Source organism: Rhincodon typus, chromosome 17 (assembly GCF_021869965.1).
Source record: "Rhincodon typus isolate 14 chromosome 17, sRhiTyp1.1, whole genome shotgun sequence".
Taxonomy (NCBI): Eukaryota; Metazoa; Chordata; class Chondrichthyes; order Orectolobiformes; family Rhincodontidae; genus Rhincodon; species Rhincodon typus.
This window is the reverse complement of record NC_063348.1, coordinates 3,203,426-3,225,288: the sequence shown is the minus strand read 5'-3', so window position 1 is coordinate 3,225,288 and position 21,863 is coordinate 3,203,426. Positions and strand designations below refer to the sequence as shown.

The 21,863-nt window shown below is 39.7% G+C and overlaps 1 protein-coding gene across 1 annotated transcript in view; it reads right to left on the bottom strand.

The window, feature by feature from the left end:
* LOC109934275 (mucin-2-like) overlaps positions 1–19,654 on the bottom strand; it is a 30,985-nt gene extending 11,331 nt beyond the window's left edge. Inside the window, exons 1-11 of the mRNA XM_048607279.1 lie at positions 19,649–19,654; positions 19,153–19,239; positions 16,480–16,590; positions 15,524–15,593; positions 12,208–12,345; positions 11,126–11,290; positions 10,421–10,515; positions 2,739–2,865; positions 1,502–1,757; positions 1,353–1,405; positions 749–849 (exon numbers count right to left, since the gene is read on the bottom strand). Of these exons, the coding sequence (XP_048463236.1) occupies positions 749–849; positions 1,353–1,405; positions 1,502–1,757; positions 2,739–2,865; positions 10,421–10,515; positions 11,126–11,290; positions 12,208–12,345; positions 15,524–15,593; positions 16,480–16,590; positions 19,153–19,239; positions 19,649–19,654 (1,209 nt within the window). The remainder of the gene's footprint in view (positions 1–748; positions 850–1,352; positions 1,406–1,501; positions 1,758–2,738; positions 2,866–10,420; positions 10,516–11,125; positions 11,291–12,207; positions 12,346–15,523; positions 15,594–16,479; positions 16,591–19,152; positions 19,240–19,648) is intronic.
* Between the last annotated feature and the right edge of the window lie 2,209 nt (positions 19,655–21,863).

Here is a 21,863-nt window from a genome sequence, read left to right as displayed (position 1 = left end):
TTTTAGATTTAAAATATTGGCACAGAAATAGAGAAACTAGTCCCTAATGTTTTATTTGCAATTTTTAAAATCCATTGAATGACAGTATTGTGAGATTATAATGTTGTAAGTTAACGGGAGGCAGTCTCATTTCTACAGTGCATAATCACATTAATTTAATTATCCTAACTCAACAGTCAGTTTGGTAGCAGAATCAAGTAAGGATTTGACTGCTCTAGCTGCGTGGGGTTAATATGGGAAATGCTTTGATATTATTTCCTAATCAATCTGTTCAGTAATGTTGTCACACAGCTCTGGAGCAGGTGGGCTATGAACTTGGGTCTCATGCTCAGAAGTAGGGACAATAGTAGTGTGCCACAAGAACCCTCAAAAATATTAGTTTCTTTTTTTCCTATGTTTTAATCAACCTGTTCAGAGATGATATCACACACCTTTGGAGCAGGTGGGGTTTGAACTTAGGCCTTCTGGTCCAAAGGTAGAGGGGCTGCCACCATGCCACCCTCAAAAAATTGCTTTCATGTGAAGTGTTCTTATTTTGTGCAGCTGGATCATAATTAATTACTTTGGACTGTATTCTGAAGACTCAAATGTTTAAGTAGAAGTGGACATTTGAGAATGGTTTAAAAAATTACTAATGCTAACTGATAAGGCTGACTTTATGATGTTTCTCTGCAATGGACCCCATGGCATGTGTATACATTAAAGAATTACGATAAGTTATTATGAAAATGAAACACAAGAAACCCACACAGTCCAGATTCTGGTTTCCACAAGTTCGGCGACACTCTGTCCCTGTTATGCCTGGCTCTGTAGTATTGCAACTTAAATAGATCTTGGGTGGAAAACATTCTGTGAACAGAAAGAAGAAAAACTTGCATCTACATCATGTTCTTCATAACTATCAGACATCCTAAATCACTTTGCAGCCAATTAAGTACTTTTGGTGTGTGGACACGGTTATAACACAGGAAGCAGCCAAATTCTTCACAAATTGTTCAGCTCCCTCCAAAAAACAGGATTCTAATAATGACCAGTTAATCTTCTTTTGTAATGTTGGTTGAGGGATAATCACTGGCCAGGAAAATTGGTATCTCCTCCTTCAAATTGTGTCATGGGATCTCTTACATCTACTTGAGAAGAAAAGATTTGGCCTTGGCGATATTTTATCCAAAAGGCAGCACCTCCAACAGTGTAGTGTTCCTTTAATACTGTATGGGAGTTCCAGCCTTAATTTCTTTGTACTTATGGAATGAGGTTTCGACCTGATGTATTGCAATTCAGAAGTGAGTGTGTTACTGACTGTTATGGCTGACACATAAACAAATATAATAAAATCGGACAGCAAAACTTACTCTGTATTCTATGCAGTGATAAAATGCATTGCATTTTTCCATCTTGACACACACTGTAACAGATTAGTAAAAATATAAGATCAAATTTTATAAGTATCTTTTAATCATAATTATTGTGCAAAATTACTACAGTGGCCACTTTAATTTACCAATGTGTATCTCCTTGATTAATCATCTCTCCGGCTTTCAAGAGGGTGCCCTGATAGAGGCATGGACACTCAGATGAGGGCACACATATGCCTTTTTCATTCATATACATTCCATCAGCGCAGCCACATCCATCCACCGGCACATGTTGGATTCCACATGTAATATCCTTCTCACTAAGAGAATGGCATGTGCGCTTGCAACTTTTCATATCATAACTGTATATTAGTGTTGCAGGACAGGTCTTCACGTAAGAGTCTATTACAAATTTATTAAAACAAATGAGAAAAGTCAATGATCTGAAAGGGCTACTCTGCCACAGCAACTTGCAGTAATATCTATTAATCCGCGCTGACTGTTAATAATTGACTTTCATTGAAATCTTTGTGTGAAAATATAATCACATCTCAGAAGTACTGATTTTTAATTCAAATTATTATTATTATTATTATTATTTAAACTCAAAACTTACATCAGAAGTTATGCTAAATAGTGACTTGTACATACTAGTATTGCATTTGCTGATCTTTATTGGGTCTTAGTTCAGCATCAGCTGGATTCTAGAATTCTCATCCTTGCTTTCAAATGCCTTCATGGCCTCACACCTGCCTATCTCTGTAAATGTCTCTGGCTCTGTTATTCTGTCTGGGTCCTTAAATCACTTTGCATCTCTACACCCCACGACACTTTTAAGATACCACCTTTTTTTCCTGATCTCTTCGACCAAACTTTTGGGCACTTGCCTTGACATCTACTTTAGTCTCTCGCTGTTGGATTTTGCTGACAGTCTCCTATGAAGTGTACAGGATGTTTAACCATGTTAAAGGTGTTATATAAATTCAAGTTGTTGTTGTAGAGGCATGACTAGATCAGGGAATTAATAAGTGCAATTTAATGCCAGTGATGATGCTCCCGCGGTTACTGTGATCCTACAAGCCATGATTTTGTGTCAAACAATTCTCTTTTAAATAACACCTAGACATATTTAAAATAACTACCTAAAAAAATGGCATTGATGAGATGGCTATTACCTGCATGGGTCTACATATTATGCAGAGATATCCAGAACACAGAGTTAGGTGTTAGTTTCTGAGCAGAACCTTTGGACCTATGGGAGATCTGTTCCCATTTGCCAGCCCAGTCTAATTTCCACCAGTCAAAATTCCAGGACAAATATATTTGTTATGGTTGCATCTAGATTCACAATTGTATTATAAATATATAGTAAAGCTTACTTACCACATACTTTTGTCCGCCAATTAGTTAACATGACACCTTTACTTGCACAAGCTCGAACATATGAATATAGTGCAGAACACATGCAGTCCTCATTTTTATCACAGTTGCAACTGTCATACATACATTTCTAAACAAAAGGAGAAGACTAAATTATTTCTTTATATAAGTTGGAGAGAAGGGTGTAGGTAAAGTGCATTAACTGTATCTTTGTGCTTTTAAACGTTGGACTGAAATGAGAAAAGAAACTGCTGAAACCAATGCTTTGGAAGGGTGGCTGCATGTTTTGAAAAGCAAGAAACCTGACACACATAGCAAACACTGTAAATAGCTGTTTAAACAAGCAGTCACTGAAGTGTTTGCAGATGAACAGGATCCGAAGGATTGATTCAGCTGGGAGGCATCAAGAAATTGATTGATCTAAGGACCAGTAGCCAGTGTTGATGACAAAAGCCTTTTGCCTGCCAATAGCCATGTAATTGGCTGCCAGATAACGCAACAACTTGGAACTAGGGAACCAAATATTCAAAAAGAGTTTGATCTCCATCAGCTCACAAGAGGCCTCTCTGTTCTTTGCAGTCAAAACACACATTAAATCTGAAGAAAACCACTTAATCTTTCCTTCAGCAGTTGCTGTTAGTTGTGACTTTTAATTGATAGATCAGTGGAATTTAACAGGTGAACCAGCCAATCTGTGCCTCTTACAAACCAGTGGAAATTTTGGAAAAGGGAAGCCAGAAAGAAATGTTTAGTTCCACAAGAATCAGCTCAACAGAACCTGGGAACGAAGACCACAGAAATGTTTTCTAGTTTTTCCCCTCTGGCCATATAGTTTTCTTTGGCTGTACATCTGTGTATGTGTAAGTGGAAGTTTGTAAAGGGATAAGTGTTTTAATTAGCAGTGTTATATGCCAGCAGTTTATAACTGCTTACCTGTAGCTAGGTTACATTTACTTGTGATAAATAGTAATTCTTGTTAAGTACAGAAAGTTGGTCCATCCTTGGTATCAACTTGGGCCTGAAAATCAGGTAAATCAGTCAATTTTGTGTTCTTATTTTTAAAAAACCTTTAACTTTTGTGACAATTCTGGAATTAGTGAGGCTTGATTTTCAGCACGATACCCCAGCGAGTCATGACAAAAACCATCTGGAAACACTTCTTTATCTTCACTTTTGCATAAGTACATGACACCAGGAAAGATTCCAAATCAACATGTAACAGCTGTGTTTTGAAAGTTATTGTTTATTGTTTCTTTCCTGAGGCGAACAAGGTGTAATAGCTGGAGCACAAAATGATTTCACTTACATACGCACTATGGCACAAACCAGGAATTCTTGTTGGAAAATTGAACATTGGTGTTACATACCATTGAAAAACTACAGCATCCAACCAAAGGGGAGTTCCTGTTTCAGTATTTTGAGAAGAAGAACATTTTGTAAAAGGAAATTAAGACCATGAGGCTAACGAGCAGAAGTTGGCCATTCAGCTCTTTGAGTCTGCTCTGCTATTCCATAGGGTCACGGCTGATCCAACCTTCCTCACATCCACTTTCTTGCCCGTTCTCCAAATCTCTTGAATTCTCTCCTGATAGGAATCTATTTATTTCAGCCTTAAAAATACACAAGGACTGTGCCTCCACATCTCTCCGTGGCTAGGAGTTCCAAAGATTCACAACCCGCTTAGAGAAGAAATCCCTCCTCATCTCAGTCTTAAACTGGCATCCCTTAATTCTGAGACACTACCCTCTGGTCCCAGACTCTTTCATGAAGGGAAACATCCTTTCAGCATTCACTTTGTCAATCCCCTTAAGAATCCTCAAAGTTTCTTCTAAACTTCAGTGAGTCCCAACGTGTTCAACTTCTGCTCTTAAGACAATCCCTCTGTACCAGAGATCATCCGAGTGAACCTTCTCTGAACTTCTTCGAATGAAATAATATCGTTTTGTAAGTAAGGGCACCAAAACTGCTCCAGTACTCCAGATGTGGTCTCACTGGCACCTTGTACAGTTGCATTAAGACTTCCCTTCTCTTTTACTCCAACACCTTTGAAATAAGGGCCAACATTCCATTAGCCCTCCCGATTACCTGCTGCACTTGCAGTGATAACTTCTGTGTTTCATGCACAAGTCCTCCCAAGTCCCTTTGTGTTTCAGCTTTCTGCATTTTTTCTCCATTTAAGTAATAGTCTGTTCTTCTATTCTCCTTTCCAAACTGAACAACGTCATATTTCTCCACATTGTAACCAATTTGCTAACTTTTTGCCCATCTACTTAACTTATCAGTGTCTCTCTGTAAACTGTTTGCATCCTTGTCACAACTTGCCTTTCTACCTATTTTGTGTCATCTGCAAATTTGACTGTAGTACCTTTGCTTCCTTCCTCCAGTTACTAGTATACATTATAATAGTTATGAGCCATGTGGAACCCCACTGGTTACAGGGCGCCAACCTGAAAAAGAAATCCTAATCCCATCTCACTGTTTCCAGACCATTAGTTATTTCTCTATTTATGCTAATTAATGACCTCCAACACTGTGGGCTCTCATCTTATGACTTAATCTTTACTTATCTTGTCAAATGTCTCCTGAAATTCCAAATACAACACATCTACTCTGTTCCCTCTATCCACTCTGGTTGAGACTTCCTCAAAAAAAACTCTAGTAAATTAGTCAGACACAATTTCCCTTACATGAAGCCATGCTGACACTGTTTTATTTGATTACAATTTTCCAAATGTGCTGGTATTAGTTGCTTAATAATTGATTCCAATGCTTTTCCAATAATGACGTCAGGTAATTGGCCTATAGTTACCCACTTTGTGCTTCATTCCTTTTTAAATAGGGGCATCACATATACAAAGATATTCTACAAGTATGTCAAGAGGAAGAGAATAACCAGGAAAAAGCAGGGCCCACTAAGGACCAGGGGGGCAATCTGTGAAGCTGAAGGACATTGATAGAGCATTAAGTTAATACTTCACATCTGTCTTTAGTCAGGAAAGGGACAATTCAAGTATAGAATTGAAGAAGATGGACTGTGAAACTCTTGATCAGATTGATATTAGAATTGAGGAGGTATTGGAGGTTTTGGTGGTATAAAAGTGGACAAATCCCCAGGCCCAGATGAGTTGTATCCCAGGTTACTGTGAGAGATGAGGGAGGAAATAACAGGGACCGTGACTCAAATGCTTAAATCATCACTGACCACAGTGGGGTGCTAAGAGGACTGGAGGATGGCTAATGTGATTCAATTTTGCAATTATAGTGATAGAGATAGAGCAGGGAACTGTAGACCAGTGCGTCGTACATCAGTGATAGCGAAATTATTGGAGAAAATTATGAAGGAGAAGATTAATCTCCACTTAGTGAGGCAAGGTATAATCAGGGACTGTCACCATGGCATTGTCAGAGGGAGGGCATACCTAACAAATTTGATTGAATTTTTCAAGTAGGTGACCAAGTGTGTAGATGAAGGTAGGGCAGTTGATGTAGCCTCTATAGATTTCAGCAAGGCCTTTGACAAAGACGCACGTAGGAAACTGATAATGAAGGGATCCAGAGTAACTCAGCAAGGTGGATCCCAAATTGAATTTGTGGCAGGAGACAGAGAGTGGTGCTAGAGGGTTGTTTGTGTGACTGGACCCTGGATTACAGTGCCATACTACAGGGATCAATGCAGGATCCCTAATTGTCAGTGATGTTCGTGAATGATGGAGATAAGAATGTGGGGTGGGGAGTAGTGCTGGTGATGATGATAAATAAGTTTGCGTATGACACAAAGATTGACCAAGGGGTTGACAGTAAGGAGGAAGATGTTAGGTTAGAGGAGGAAATAAACAAATTGGTCAGATGGGCAGAACAGTGGCAGATAGAAATTAACCCTGATAAATGTGAGGTGATGTACTTTGAAAGAAGGAACAAGACAAGGGAATATTCAATGAATGGCAAGATCCTCGGAAGCTGACAGAACAGAGGGATATTGTGGTGCTTGTCCGCTGATCACTGAAGGAGGCTCGACAGGTTAATGGGGTAGTTAGGAAGACATATGGACACTTGCCTTTATCAGTTGAAGTATAGATTATAAGAGCAGGGAGGTCATGTTGGAGCTGTATAGAGCATTGGTTAGGCTTCAGTTGGAGTGCTGTTTGCAATTCTGGTCTCCACACTATCGGAAGAATATGATTGCACTGGAGGGGGTGCAGAGAATATGCACCAGAATGTTTCTTGGAATAAAGCATTTCAGCTATGAAGAGAGGTTGGATAAGCTCAGGTTGTTTTCTTTGGAGCAGAGAAGCTTGAGGGGTGACCCGTTTAAGGTGTATAAGGATGTGATTGCCCTGGAGACTCAGCCTCTATGGCCCTCTGCAGAAGGAATTTCACTGATACACTACCCTCTGAGAAAAGAAATTTTGCCTCGTCTCTGTCTTACGAGATCATACCCTTTGGTTGTTGACTGTCCCACAAGGGGTAACATCTTTCTGCAAGACCCTTAAGAATGTTGCCCGTTTCAATAAGGTCATCTCTCATTCTTCTAAACTTCCAAGTCCCTTGTGCTATATCTTTCTGCAATCTTTCTCCATTTAAATAATATTCAGCTCCTCTATACTTCCTGCGATTTTTGCCTATTCTATTCCATCTGCCAAGTTTTATTCACTCGCTTATCCTGTCTGTATCCCTCTGCAGACTCTTCAAGTCATACTCAAACTTGCTTTTTCACCTATTTTTGTGTCATCTGCAAACTTGGCTACAGCACATTCACTTTCCTCATCCAAGTCATTAATATATATTGGAAATAGTTGTTGCCCCAGCACTGAACTTTGTGGCATTCCATGAGTTACATTTTGCCATCCTGAAAAGCTTCATCTCAACTCTCTGTCTTCTATCAGTAAGCCAACCCTCTATTCATACTAATATACTACCTCCAACACCATTGCTCTTATCTCATTTAGAGATAACATGTGGGACTTTATCAAATGCCTTCTGAAAAACATCCACTGTTACCCTTCTAATTATTCTGCTTGTTGAAGAACGAGTACCTCAAGGAATTCTAATAAATTAGTTAGACATGATCTTTCCTCAAGCCATGTTGTCTGCAGGATGATATAATGTATTTCTAAATGCTTGCTATTAGATCCTTTATAATAGACTCTAACTATTTCTGAGTAACAGATGTTAGACTAACTAGCCTATAGTTAACAAAACTGGAAATTGCTGGAGAAAGTCCAGTGACCCTTCTTCAGAATGGATGGTAGTTAGGAAACGGTGGTATCTAAGCTGATGACAGGAGAGGACAGTTGGGAGAAAGAGTAAGTGACACATGGAGATGGAGCCCAGGGAAAAAGAAATACAGTTAGGCTGACAAAGGGATGGATAATATTAAGCCAGAGAGAAAGAAAAGCTGCTAATAGGGACCATAAATAGGTGAAAATGAGTTGGCTGTGCTGAAAGCAGCCCATGTGATGAAAGGACATAAGGCGTGGTGGTGGGTGAAGGACATGGAAGAAGATATTCAGGCCCTAAAATTATTAAACTCAATACTGAGTCCAGAAGGTTGCAGAGTTCCTAAACGGAAAATGAGGTGATGTTCTTCCAGTTTACGCTGAGTTTCGCTGGAGCACTGGAGCGAGCCCGAGACAGACATGTTGGCCAGGAAACGTAGTGGTTTTTTGAAATGGCAGGCAACTGGAAGCTCAGTCATTTTTGCAGACAGAACGTAGCTGTTTTGCAAAATGGTTACTTAGCCAGTGCTTCAACTCCCCAGTGCAAAGAAGACCACAGCAGTGAGCAATGAATACAATAGACTAGATTGAGTGAAGTGCCAGTAAATTGCTGCTTCACCTGGAAGTTATATTTGAGGCCTTGGATAGTGAGGAAGGAGGAAGTAAACAGATAGGTAATACACCTTCTGCGATTACATGGGTAGATCCATGGCACGTGGAGAGATGTTGGGAGTCAAGCAGGAGTAGATCAGGGTACCCTAGAGGGAACATTCCCTGAGAACTGACAAGGGAGGGGAGGGGAATATGTGTCTGGTGGTGTATCCTGTTGGAGGTGGCTGAAATGAACAGAGAACAGTACAGCACAGGAAAGGCCCTTCAGACCACTATGTCTGTGCCGACCATAATGCCATTCCAAATTAATGCTATCTGCCAGCACACAGTCCATCCCTCTATTTCTTGCCTGTTCATGTGTCTGTCAAAGTGCCTCTTAATTGCTCTCATATTTGCTTCTATGATCTTTGCTGGCAGCACATTCCAGGCACCTATCATCCTCTCACATCTCGTTTAAACTCCCCCCCTCTATAAACCTTTCCCCCATAGTATTTGATATTTCTACCATGGGAAATAGACTCCAACTATCCACCTATCCATGCCTCTCATAATTTTATGTACTTCTATCAGGTCACCTCTCAGAGAAAATAATCCGAGTTTGTCCAACCTTCCCTTGTAGCTAATATACCCCAATCCAGGCAATATCTTGTTAAACCCCTTATGCACCTTCTCTAAAGCCTCTACATCCTTCTTTTAGTGTGGCAACCAGAAATGGCAGCTTATAATCCTTTCAATGTGGACGCTGGTGAGGTAGAAAATGAGGACCAGGGGGACTCTATTGGTGTTGTCGAAGGGAAGTAAAGGGGAGAGGGCAGAAGTGCAGGAAATAGGTTGGACATAGCTCTGGGTCCTGTCAACCACAGTGGAGGGGAATCACTGTTTGAGGAAAAAGGCACCCTGCAGAAGGTAGCAACATCAGAACAGATGCAGTGGAAGTAGATAAGCTGAGAGAATGGAACGGAGTCCTTACAGGCAACAGGCAGCTGTGAGTTGGGTGGGTTTGTAGTGGCCAGCCTATCCCCAGAAATGGAAACTGAGATGTTAAGAAAGGGAGGAATTAGAGATGGACCAGGTGAAGGTGAAAGCAAAGTGGAGGTTAGAAGTGAAATTGATAAATCTTTCCAATTTCAATGAGAGAGGGAGGCAGCACCAATGATGTCATCAATGTATTGAGAAAGAGTTGTGGGGTGGGACCCGAGTATGATCGAGACAAGGAATTCTCCATGTATGTCACAAAGGTGCAGGCAGAATTGGGGTTCGTGTGGTTACCCACAGCCACACCTTTGATCTGAACAAAGTGAGAGGAATTCAACGAGTTGTTCAAAGTGAGGATGAGCTCTGCAAGGTGGAGGAGGGTGGTGGTAGATGGGAATCATTCAGGCCTTTTTTTCAGGAAGAAGCGGAGAGTCCTAACACCATCCTGATGGAGAATGGACATTTAAAGTAACTTGACATCCATGGTGAAGAGGAGTATGCTGGTACCCATGAATTGAAATTCTGAAACTGATGTAAAGTGTCAGAAGAAGTTGCCACTTTTTCGTCTCCTTTTATTAAGTAAAGTTGTTACATTGATTGTTTTCCAATCCTCTGGGATTTCTCCAGAATTTAAGGTTCTTGGAAGACTACTACAAGTTCATTCACTGTCTCTGTAGCTACTTCCTTTAATGTCCTGGGATGCATCTAATCAGATCCAGGAGTCTTACTGATCTTTAGCTCAGTTAGTTTCTCTTGTGATAGGTATTGTATTTATTTCCTCTCCTCCTTTTGTCCCTTAATTATTTAGTAATTTTGAATGCCTATTAGTGTCTTCTGTTGTGAAGACTGATGGAAAGTATTTATTTAACATTACCAACATACCTTGAAATATTCATTTGGTTGAATGGTGGAATGGCAGGGAGCAAAATCTCCTCCAGGTTCTTTTAAAAGTGAACACCAGTACTCAGCATAGTTTTCTGCAAAATAATTTTGGATATAAATTAAAATTCTTCCTGAGTCCCTTACAGAAGAATACTCTATATACCCTGTAATAAATTTCACTGCATCACTCACATTGACATAATTCACAAACTCTAAAACTTTTAGAGTCATCCTGGAAAATCTTTTCTGAACCCCCTCTGGTTTAATATTATCCTTCCTACAACAAGGCGACCAGACTGCACATAGTATTCCAGAAGAGTCCTCACCAATATCCTGTACAACCACAACATGACATCTCAACTCCTGCACTCAAAAGTCTGAGCAATGAAGCTAAGTGTGCTAAACACCTTCTTAACTATCCTGTCTACCTGTGGCTCAAATTTCAAAGGATTATGTACCTGAATCCCTTTTGTTCTTGAATGATACTAGAGCCCCAAGTTTAAAGATTATAAAATCATATGAGAGGGTGATGGGTTCACATTTACGACAGAAAAACTGAAACTTACATGAAGAGGAAGTAGCTCAGAAATACTTGATAGCTTGTTCTCAGTCAGAAGAAAAACCCAAAAAAACGCAGAAATATAAAGTTTTGACCTTAAATTACTCTTGCCAATATAGCCCAAATTTATATCCTTTTGATCTTACTGTTTTCCACACTAATAGTGCAAGGGTTTTCCAGACGATCTGTTTTATCCACACATTTCTGCTGGACTTTCCAGGTATTTGCAAAGGAAGCAGCTGTCCCCTCAGTTATGCCATTACTTGCCTTGAAATCGTCATACAGAACGTCATTAAAATTCCCACAGAAACCTAGCAGAAACAAAACAAGGTTATGTTCAGTCTAAACATTTATGTACTTCCTTAAAAAGAAAACAAAATCACACACATAATAATGTAATATAGCATTTGAACACATGAAACTAGAAAAAAAAAATGACAGGGGAAAGCGTTTACATAGAACAATGAAAGTACTGAGTTAAGAGTTAATGTTTAATCCTATGGGATTATCCTAGGGATCCTATGAAGAAGTTATTTAGTAAAGTTCCTCACAAGAGACTGTTAGCTAACATTGAAGCCCATATAAATTGAAGGCAAAATAGTGACCTGGTTAGGAAATTGGCTGAGTAGAAGGACAGGAGGTCATTAAAAATACAGGCTAAAAAAGGTTAAAAATCGCAGATACGTGAGTTTGCCCGTAGATGTTGAATTTTGTTGTTACTTTTTCGCATGGATAGGTGAATTCGCAAGTCGTTATTTCACAGTTACGAGGGATTTACTGTATATTACTATTGCTTAATAGGTTATGTTAATATACAAAACTGTGTCACGTGGGAAAGAGATAAGGTAGATACAGAGAAACCATTTCCACTGGTTGTGGAATCTATAACTAGGGGAACATAAACTCAGAATTAGAGCCAAAGTAAAATTGGGAAACATTACTACATATAAAAGATGGCAGAAGTTTGGAACTCTTTTCCTCAAACAATAACTAATACTAAATCATTTGTTAAATTGAGATTCATAGTTTTATTCACCAAAGATACTAAGGGATAGGCAGCAAAGACAAATTTACGGAGTTAGATTCCAGATCACTCATAAGGGACTAAACAGTCAATCCTATTCCTGTGATCTGTGATATTTTGAACCAAGAATTGCTTCCATTTGATTTATCTCTGACTACAGATCACTTGATATGACTATGACAAATCGAAGTACACACTACCTACCGCATGTTTTCCCTTTGTATGATTGATCTAGTGTTATGTAGACTTGCATTAGAGGAATTAGTTGGACTTGCAGCTGCAGGCCAAACCGGGTCTCTAACAGGATGTGGAATGTCGATGGTTTGAAAACAGTATAATTTGCTGCAAAAAGAATTAAATATTTATTTAGCTCCTGCCTTCTGTAACTTGTCTCACTGGGTAGCCTGCCCCTCTCAACCCATCTTGACATCAAGTTAACAAAACAACCAAAGAATTGTGGGTGCTGCAAATCAGAAACAAAAACAGAAATTGCTAGAAAAACTCAGCAAGTCTGGCAGCATCTGTAGAGAGAAATCAGAGTTAACATTTCAGGTCAAGTGACCCTTAGAACAAATTTGAAACTCTGCTTTCTCTCCACATATGCTGCAGAGATTTATCAAGCAATTTCTGTTTTTGATATCAAGTTACATGCAAGAATGCAACAGACCACTTCAAATGTTTGCTCTTATCCAATAGATTGCATTTCCTAATGCAACTGTAGTATTTTCACAGGTATGTCTGAAGGGTCTGGGGGAAATTTTTGTGTAACACTGCTTGAAGCAGATTACATTGATTCCTTGTGGGCACTGTGGACCACTCAGTTCAACAAGCTTTCTTCAATGAGGTTTTCCACACAGGCTATGCAGTTAGTGGCTGCAGCACCATCTGTCACCGGGAATTGATGGAAAATTCAAGCAGCAATTTTCAAACAATATTCTTCCTTTGCTTTAATTCATGATATCATATTGCAGAAGTAAAGATTAATTTTCAACGGTGTACCACAAGGATCAGTGCTGGGTACACTGCTTTTTGTTATTTATGTAAATGATTTGGATGTGAACATAGGAGGTATGATTATTAAGTTTGTAGATGACACCAAAATTGGTGGTGTTGAGGACAGCGAAAAGGTAACCTCAGAGTACAAAGGAACCTTGAGCAGATGGGTAAATGGGCCAAGGAGTGGCAGATGGAGTTTAATTTAGATAAATGTGAGGTCCTGCATTTTGGTAAGGCAAATTAGGGAGAACCTATACACTTAATGGTAAGGTCCTGGAGAGTGTCGCTGAACAAAGAGTCCTTAGGGTGCAGGTTCATAGTTCCTCGAAATTAGAGTTGCAGATAGTGAAGAAGGATAATGAAGAAGGTGTTTGGTACACTTGCCTTTATTGGTCAGTGCATTGAGTATAGAAGTTGGGATGTCATGTTGTGGCTCATGTTACAGGACATCGGTTAGGCTACTTTTTGGAATTCTCGTCTCCCTGCTGTAGGAATGATGTTGTGAAACTTGAAAGGGTTCAGAAAAGATGTACAAGGATTTTGCTAGGTTTGGAAGGTTTGAGCTATAAGGAAAAACTGAATAGCCTGGGGCTATTTTCCCTGGAACATCAGAGGCTGAGGGGTGACCTTATAGAAATTTATAAAATCATGAGGGGCATGGATGGGGTGAATAGTCTAGGTCTTTTCCCCAGCGCATAGATTTAAGGTGAGAGGGGAAAGATTTAAAAGGGATGAGTTGTTGGCTTGCTTGCCAAGCTGGCTTGTTTTTGTTCAGACATTTCATCACCATGCTAGGTTACATCACCATGCTAGGTGACATCATCAGTGGAGCCTCCGATGAAAATGATGTTATTCTACTCCGCTTGGAATTTATACTGTCCGGTCCGTTACGGTGAGTAGTAATTTCCGGTTTTGATCTGTATGGGTTTATATATGGGGTCCAATTCTATATGTTTGTTGATTGAAGTATGGAGAACCATGCCTCTAGGAATTCCCGTGCTTGTCTCTGTTTGGCTTGGGCTACTATGGTTACTTTGTTCCAGTTAAACTGATGGCCTTTATTATCTGAATGTACAGATATTAAGGAGAGTTCATCGTGCCGTTTTGCTGCTAGCTGATGTTCATATATTCTGATGGATAGTTTCCTTCCTGTCGGTCTGATGTAATGTTTGTGGCAGTCGTTGCACGGTATTTTGTAAACTACGTTTGTTCTGCATGTTGTTGGAATGGAGTCTTTAATCCTTGTAAGTGTTTGTCATAGAGTGACTGTGGACTTGTGGGCTACCTTGATTCCTAGTGGTTTTAGGGTCTTATTGTCAGTTCCGATATGTTTCTGATGTAGGGCAGTGTGGCCAGTGTGCTGGGTCGTACTGTATTCTCCTGTTGTTGTCTGTTATGTAGGCATCTGTGGATGAAGTTGCGGGGATATACGTTTAAGGCGAGGATCTTGTATAAGTGTTCTTCATCTTCCCAGCGTAGTTCTGAAGTGTTGCTGTGTGTCCTGGCCCGTTTAAATAGTGCCCTAATGCAGCTTTGTTTGTGGACATTGGGGTGGTTGCTGTGGAAGTTGAGGATTTGATCTGCATTGGTTGCTTTTCTGTATACTGAGGTTTGGGATTCCCCATTTGTCAGTCGTTCTACCTTAACATCCAGAAACGGAAGCTGATTGTTCGTTTCTTTTCCCTTTGTGAATTTAATCCCTGTGAACACGCTGTCGATGAAATGGTGGGTCTCTTCTAATTTGTTGCATTTAATAATGACAAAAGTGTCATCTACATGCCGGATCCACAGTTTACGTTGAATGGACCATACAGATCAAAACCAGAAATGACAGTACTCACGATAACGGACCGGACAGTATAAATTCCAAGCGGAGTAGAATAACATCGCTTCATCAGAGGCTCCACTGATGATGTCACCTAGCATGGTGATGAAATGTCTGAACAAAAACAAGCTCGGTGAGCAAGTCAACAACCTCACCCACAACCCGAGCTACAGATTTAAAAGGGACCTAAGGGGCAACTTTTTCATGCAAAGGATGGTACATGTATGTAAAGAGCTGTCAGAGGAAATGGTGGGGGCTGGTACAATTACAACATTTAAAAGGCATCTGGATGGGTAAATGAATATAAAGGGTTCAGAGGGATATGGGACAAAAATTGGCAAATGGATTAGATTAATGTAGAATATCTGGTCGGCATGGACGAGTTGAACTGAAGGGTCTGTTGCCTTGCTGTACATCTGTATGTCTCTATGGCTGCGACTCTGCCATCCTTACCCATTACTCCAGATTACACTAGGTATGTGAAAGTACAATGAACTGCAACACATTACATCTTAATATAAGATTTAGTACTGATACTTCCTTGATAACCATACTCATGTGATACTGTTAGATGACAGAAGTATGTCCTGAAGATTAACTGAACTCATGGACAACTTATTCCAAGTCCCTTAACTATTGATGATTCTCGTTTAAGTGAGCAGAGTATCTGCAACAAATTTCATTAGGACTGGTTCCTACCTGTTACCAGTGGTAATGTTGTTTTGACTCCATTAATAAGAACATTCCCATTATCTTTAAAAATAAGCACCTGGGAATTAAACAAATAATTTTAGATGAATGCAGCACAGCAAAACAAAAGCAAACAATAGTCTTTTATTTTAGACACAAGCACCCATTTCCCATTAAATAACAACGTCAAAAGGCCAAAGAACATAATGCAGTAATCACCACTGTGGAAAAGAGCAAGCGAGATGAGACACATCCAGCAATAATGATCAGATGGTGAAAAGATTGAGCTTTAAAAGTGTGAAGATTGTAGGATGGAGAAAAACTGAAGCATTACTGAAATTAGGGGATGTTGTTATATTAGTGCACAGAACTTTTCCTTCAGTCAGCAGGAGACTGTTGAACATTGTAAGAGAAGAAAGATCAGAATGATCCTGGCTGGAATAGTATGAACATAACAGAGAGGGAGATAAATACTAGAGTGAGATGTATTATGTAGAGGGATAAAGGCAAAATACTGCAGAAGCTGGTAAAAATACAGATAACAGAGATTCTATCATTACCAGACTCGAAACTTTAATTGTTTCCCTCTCCACAGATACTGCCGGACCTACTGAGTTTATCCAGCATTCTCTGTGTTTTCATTGTGTAGAGGGTTGACTTCCCTTGTATCCAATTGAAAAATCTGAGGGATTTATTAGAAAAGCATTCTATGATATCACAATGATACTCTAACTTTGGGTGGATTTGGGCTTTATGGACAATAAAAATAATTGGCAGGAAAGAAATATTTGTCTGGAAAGTAAACAAATTAGCTATTTTAGTGATGGAAATGATGTGAGTTCCATTTGAGGCTAATAAACAGTAAGGCCAAGAACAATAGGTGGAATAGGACTAAGAATGGAGTCATTAAAGGTTGTGGTGATAACTACAAATTAGAATTGCCACAACATACTGAGGAAACTTACGTTATGCTTATGATCAGTTGTTAACACCAGTGTTTTTAGGCAAGTTTCTGACGCAATTGTTCCACATGGAACTATTTCTGCCAGCAGTGTGTACTGCTGCTTATCGCAGTCCTGTTAACAGGTGAAATGAAGATCATTATTATCCACCAGTTAAGATTCAGAAACAGGAATAACGAAAACAAAACCTGGCTGGATATGTAGAATAGATTGCTGCAAGCATGATCAGTCCATTTTTAATTCAATCTAGAACTAAAAGTTATAAAGATAGCTTTAAACATAAATGACCAAATGCTGACCAGTATAAGCTGACTGACTGACAAAGAAGTGGAAACTTTGGAGTATTTCAAGGTTTCAAGTGAGTATCTTAGACTCTGGATACATGTGGATGCTAAAGGAACTTAACATTGTCTTACCAAATGTAAATTATACTCTCAATTGCTTTATCACTGACTCAGCTTTATCCGAATGCTGATCTTCCATTATTTTGAGATGAGGACCTTGTATTAGTTATTCTAAGAATGCTGCAAAGATTCCACCCATTAAACATTTACAAATAATTTATAATCAATGAATTAATATTAACAATTATTTATAATTATTAATAAGCTGACCATTATAGTTTATTTGATGCTGTAATCGTGAAAAATCTCCACAGAATTTATTGCACAAATTCAAATTTTAGTGCGGTATTTTGACATTTTATGAGAACATCAGATAGATTTGCAGATGACAAACCACATATAGTCGGCACAAAAGAAGGAGTACAAGAATCTATAGATAGTGTCATAACCAGACGCAGGGCCAGGTTCCCCAATTCATTATGGTTCTGGATTGGAGAAGTCACGTTGTTAAACTGCCGGCCTTGGAGGGATGAACTGGCTCCACATCTTTATTCGACTGCCCCCTCAGTTAGGTAGAACAAATGTAATTTAAAAACAGCTCCTTTTCCTTGTGGATAACTTTCTCTCAGAGTCATATGAACTTACATTTTAAAAGCAGCCAATTTAAGCAGGCTGTCTGAGTTAACATTGAATGAATTTATTAATTACTGAACACAAGAAGAACTGACAATGTGACACAAACATACACAGATCAGAAATAAGAGGTAAGTCCAAAAGATAAAAGTTAAAAAAAATAGATTTATGGATCAGTCTCTGTTTACAAAAAGCAGATCATTCAACATTGAGACCATTGCAATGGTAGCATTGATGTTTGCAGATGAACAGTCAGTTTCCTGATCCTTAGTTTTGCGAATTGGTTGAAATGCTGATTCCTTTCGACTATGATTGACTTCTAGTATTCAGGGGAAGTGAGAGTCCTTTTGTTGTCGTACTTCCTTTTCCAACTAATTTATTATTTGATTTATTTATTACTTGATTTATTTATTGTTATAAAGCGTTGTATAGTTTCACCACTCAGCTGTGCCATCTTAAAACAGAGAAATAAACCAAAATATAAAACATAAAGGCAGTAAAATAAAGGAACAGGAAGGATATTACTAAGTTGTAGAAGGTTTGGAAGAGATTCACCAGAATGTTGCTGGGAATGGAGGGTTTGAGTTATGGGGAGAAGCTGGAAACGCTGGGACATTTTTTTACTGGAGTGGAGGAGATTGAGGGGTGACCTTATAGAGGTTTATAAAATCATGAGGGGTATAGATAAGGTGAATGGCAGGTATCTTTTCCCTAGGGTGGAAGATTTCAAGGCTAGGTGAAATATTTTTAAGGTGAGAGGAGAAAGATTTAAAAAAGCTATGAGCGGCAATTTTTTTACAAAGAAGTGGGATCGTGTGTGGAATGAACTTTTAGAGGAAGTGGTGGATGCAGGTACAGTTACAACATTTAAAAGACATTTTAAAAGTACATGAATAATAAATGTCTGGGGGAATATGGGCCAAGTACAGGCACACGGGACTAGTTTAATTTGGAATTACGGCATGACTGCTTAGACTGAAGGGTCTGTTTCTGGTGCTTAATGATTCTTTGACTCTAAATAAAGTTCAACTTCACAGTCCTTTTTTTATTTATTCATGGGATGAGGGAATCGCCAGCTAGGCAGCATTTATTGCCCATCCCTAATTGCCCAGAGTCAACCACATTGCTGTGGGTCTGGAGTCACATGAAGGCCAGACCAGTTAAGAATGGCAGTTTCCTTCCCTAAAAGGCACTAGAGAACCAGAGGGACTTTTTCCAACAATTGGCAATGGATTCACAGTCATCATTAGACTCTAAGTTCCAGATGTTTAATCACATTCAAATTCCACCATCTGCCATGGCAGGATTCAAACTTGAGTCCTCAGAACAATTACCTGGGTCTCTGGAGAAACAGCCCAGTGATAATACCACCAAGCCATCACCACCCCCTTGTTCTTGTTAAGTGCTCAGCCATAGGCCTAGAGTGGCCAGCCACAAATCCCCTCACCACACTGCCAGTGCAAGAATGACCACTTTATGGTGCCTTCTTCCCTCCGTCGACACTGCCATAACCATGAGTCCTTGCTGGACCTCGCCAGTGCAGCCACCACTAATAGTGTCTCGTACTGGGCCCAAATTCACCTCTGTTGCCACCTCCACGAGTCTGCATTGGATGCAGATGCTGCGGGGAATCCAAACTTCCCTCTGCTGCAGCAGCCATGAGTCGGCACTAGGCCTACCTCATCAATGCAGAATGCACCGGGAACCCAAACTCGCCTCTGATGCCTTCACCACGAGTCCGTGCTGGGCTCACCTCGCCGCCGTTGACACCATCACCACAACTGAACTATTCACATAGGTAAGTAAAAAGAAGAAAAAGAAACAAGAATGAAGACAAGAAAAGAAAGAAAAGAAAAGCGGACAGAGCAGATGAGCCCTGGGATCAGGAGCCCCAATCCTTCGCCACCTTGGTTTTCAATATTTTGGTTTTGCACCACTCAGCATGAGAGAAAGGCTTTATCTGGAAACACAAGGGATGATTAGGGGTAGTTTCTCCATCCTAACCTTCACAGCATGCTAATGCTCAAACCTAGCCTGGTACATATGAGAACATTCAGTCCCATTGGCACCCTCCAGCTGAAACAGGCTTTTTAACACCTGTCCTCTTGCATTATTGAAAGGGAAAAACACAAAATGTGGATTATGTCCCAGGTGGAGAGACAAGGGGTGGCTGTTGTTGAGTCGGGGGTTGTTACCTCCATGGTTACAAGGGCTCACAGTCCAGTCTACTAGGCAGCACAGTGGCTCAGTGGTTAGCACTGCTGCCTCACAGCACCAGGGACCTGGGTTTGATTCCATCCTCAGGTGACTGTCTGTGCGGAGTTAGCACATTCTCTGCATGTTTGCGTGGGTTTCCTCCAGGTGCTCTGGTTTCGTCCCACAGTCCCAGTCTAAAGATGTGCAGATTAGATGGATTGGCCAGACTAAGTTGCCCATAGTGCTCAGGGATGTGCAGGCCAAGTGGACTGGCCATGGGAAATGCAGGGTTACAGGGGTGGGGGTGGCTTTGGGTTGGATGCTCTTTGGAGGGTTGGTGTAGACTCGATGGGCTGAATGGCTTGCTTTCACACTGTAAGGATTTTATGATACTTTAAGTTTCTTTGATATTTTAGGTTTTAAACTCTTTTGGTATCTCCCTCCAAATGCCACTTAATTTACAGCTACAGCCATTTTTGCAAATGCAAATTTTAGAATTACAAGTTAAGAACATCCACAGTACTTTGGAGTCCTGACCGATAGTCTTGACAATAAACAATAATAACAGCAGGCACGGATTTTGGAACGAAAGTGAACATTGGCAAAACCAAATTGATGCATATCTCAAAATCGCTAAAAAAGGCAATCTTTAGAAAAATAGGAACTTCAATAGGTGCCACAGGTTCAAGTATTTAGGGTGCCTAATATGTACAGGTGGAAGCTGCAACAAGGAAATAGTATCAAAGATATCAACAGAAAAGGCTGAATTTAGTATGGAAAGGTACTTGGTAACCAGAATGCTCAATAAACAACTCAAGAAATGACCTGTGAAAACTTTAAAATATGGGTTTGGAAGAGAATGGAAAGGATTAGCTGCAAAGAAACAAGTAACAAATGACATAGTCTTGAGTAGAATGAATGAACAAAGGAACCTTCAACCATAGTTAGGAAAAGGCAGAGAGACTGAGTATGGCACATTAAAAAGAAATGGACTCGTAGAAAACACTATGGACAGAAAATGTCCAGGAAAAGCATGAAGAGAAAGGAACAGAATATCAATTCTGATGGCTTGAAAAGAGCTTGATAAATGAGCTAAGGACCTTGCTTTGGCCAGGGCAAATGATGATAATCTTGACATTTTCACTTAAGTACCTCAGGGACAATGTCATCCCTAACAATGTTTCCTTACCTAAAGACAGTACATTTTTGCTAGTATATGGTTCTTAGAATAAAAAGCCTTTAGTACATAGAAATCTGCAAGCATTGGTCATGTATTCATTTTGAGTAGGGCTTCATAGCTGAGTTCAGTCCTGGATTCAGGTAACACATACACACAGGCACTTTCCACCAGGAGTCACTAAACATTGGTTAGCAACCAGAACTTTGGCTGGGCTTCTGCATGTGCAACAAAGAAAGGGACACATTTCAATGAGTTTCCTTTTCTTGAAAATTTTACCTCCCTTAAGGTGATAAATCATGAAAAACTCAATGAGAAAACAGCCTTTGTTTGCTCCATTCTCTGAAATGATTGAAAAGCACGTGCATCGGTGAAGTAAGGTCTTATGGTTTTTTGAAATATTGTACTGCTTTCTGACTCATTTAATTTGATTCTGAACCTTTACTAGATTGAGCATCCTCTATTTCATTACTGGAAAACATGTGGTCCCATTGTTCCCAATCCACATGGAAAATATCAGCAGCAGTTCTGCGCTGACTAATGGCCATGCATGATAAAATTAATAATCCACTCATGCTTTTCCCATGGCACGCTTTTTGATTCTTTAAGATTCCAAATACTTAAGCATAAATGCTGTCTATGGAAATATATGTATTTGCAGCTGCTCATAGTTGAGATCAGTAAATTTCAAGCTCCAAATCAGTGACCATCCTTTCTTGTTCTAAGACTCTTATGCATTTTAACATATCTGAATCACAATGAACAAGTATTAGGCAGTACTTCTGTGCAGATTACCCTTTTTTCTTACCTAAATAGTGTCCTGCTAAAACTGTTCATGAGGAGATTACTTTTTTTCAACTCTAGTCTTCATTCCATCCTCACTCTAAAAAAGGTTTTTTTTCTGGACTTCAGAACTTTAATATACCACTTCATTGAGATTCCCCATTAATATTGTATAGGAATAATCTCATGTTAGCACTGGCATTGCATAAAGGATCATGAAACTGCTAGAGCCAACTAGCGATATTTTATGTTTC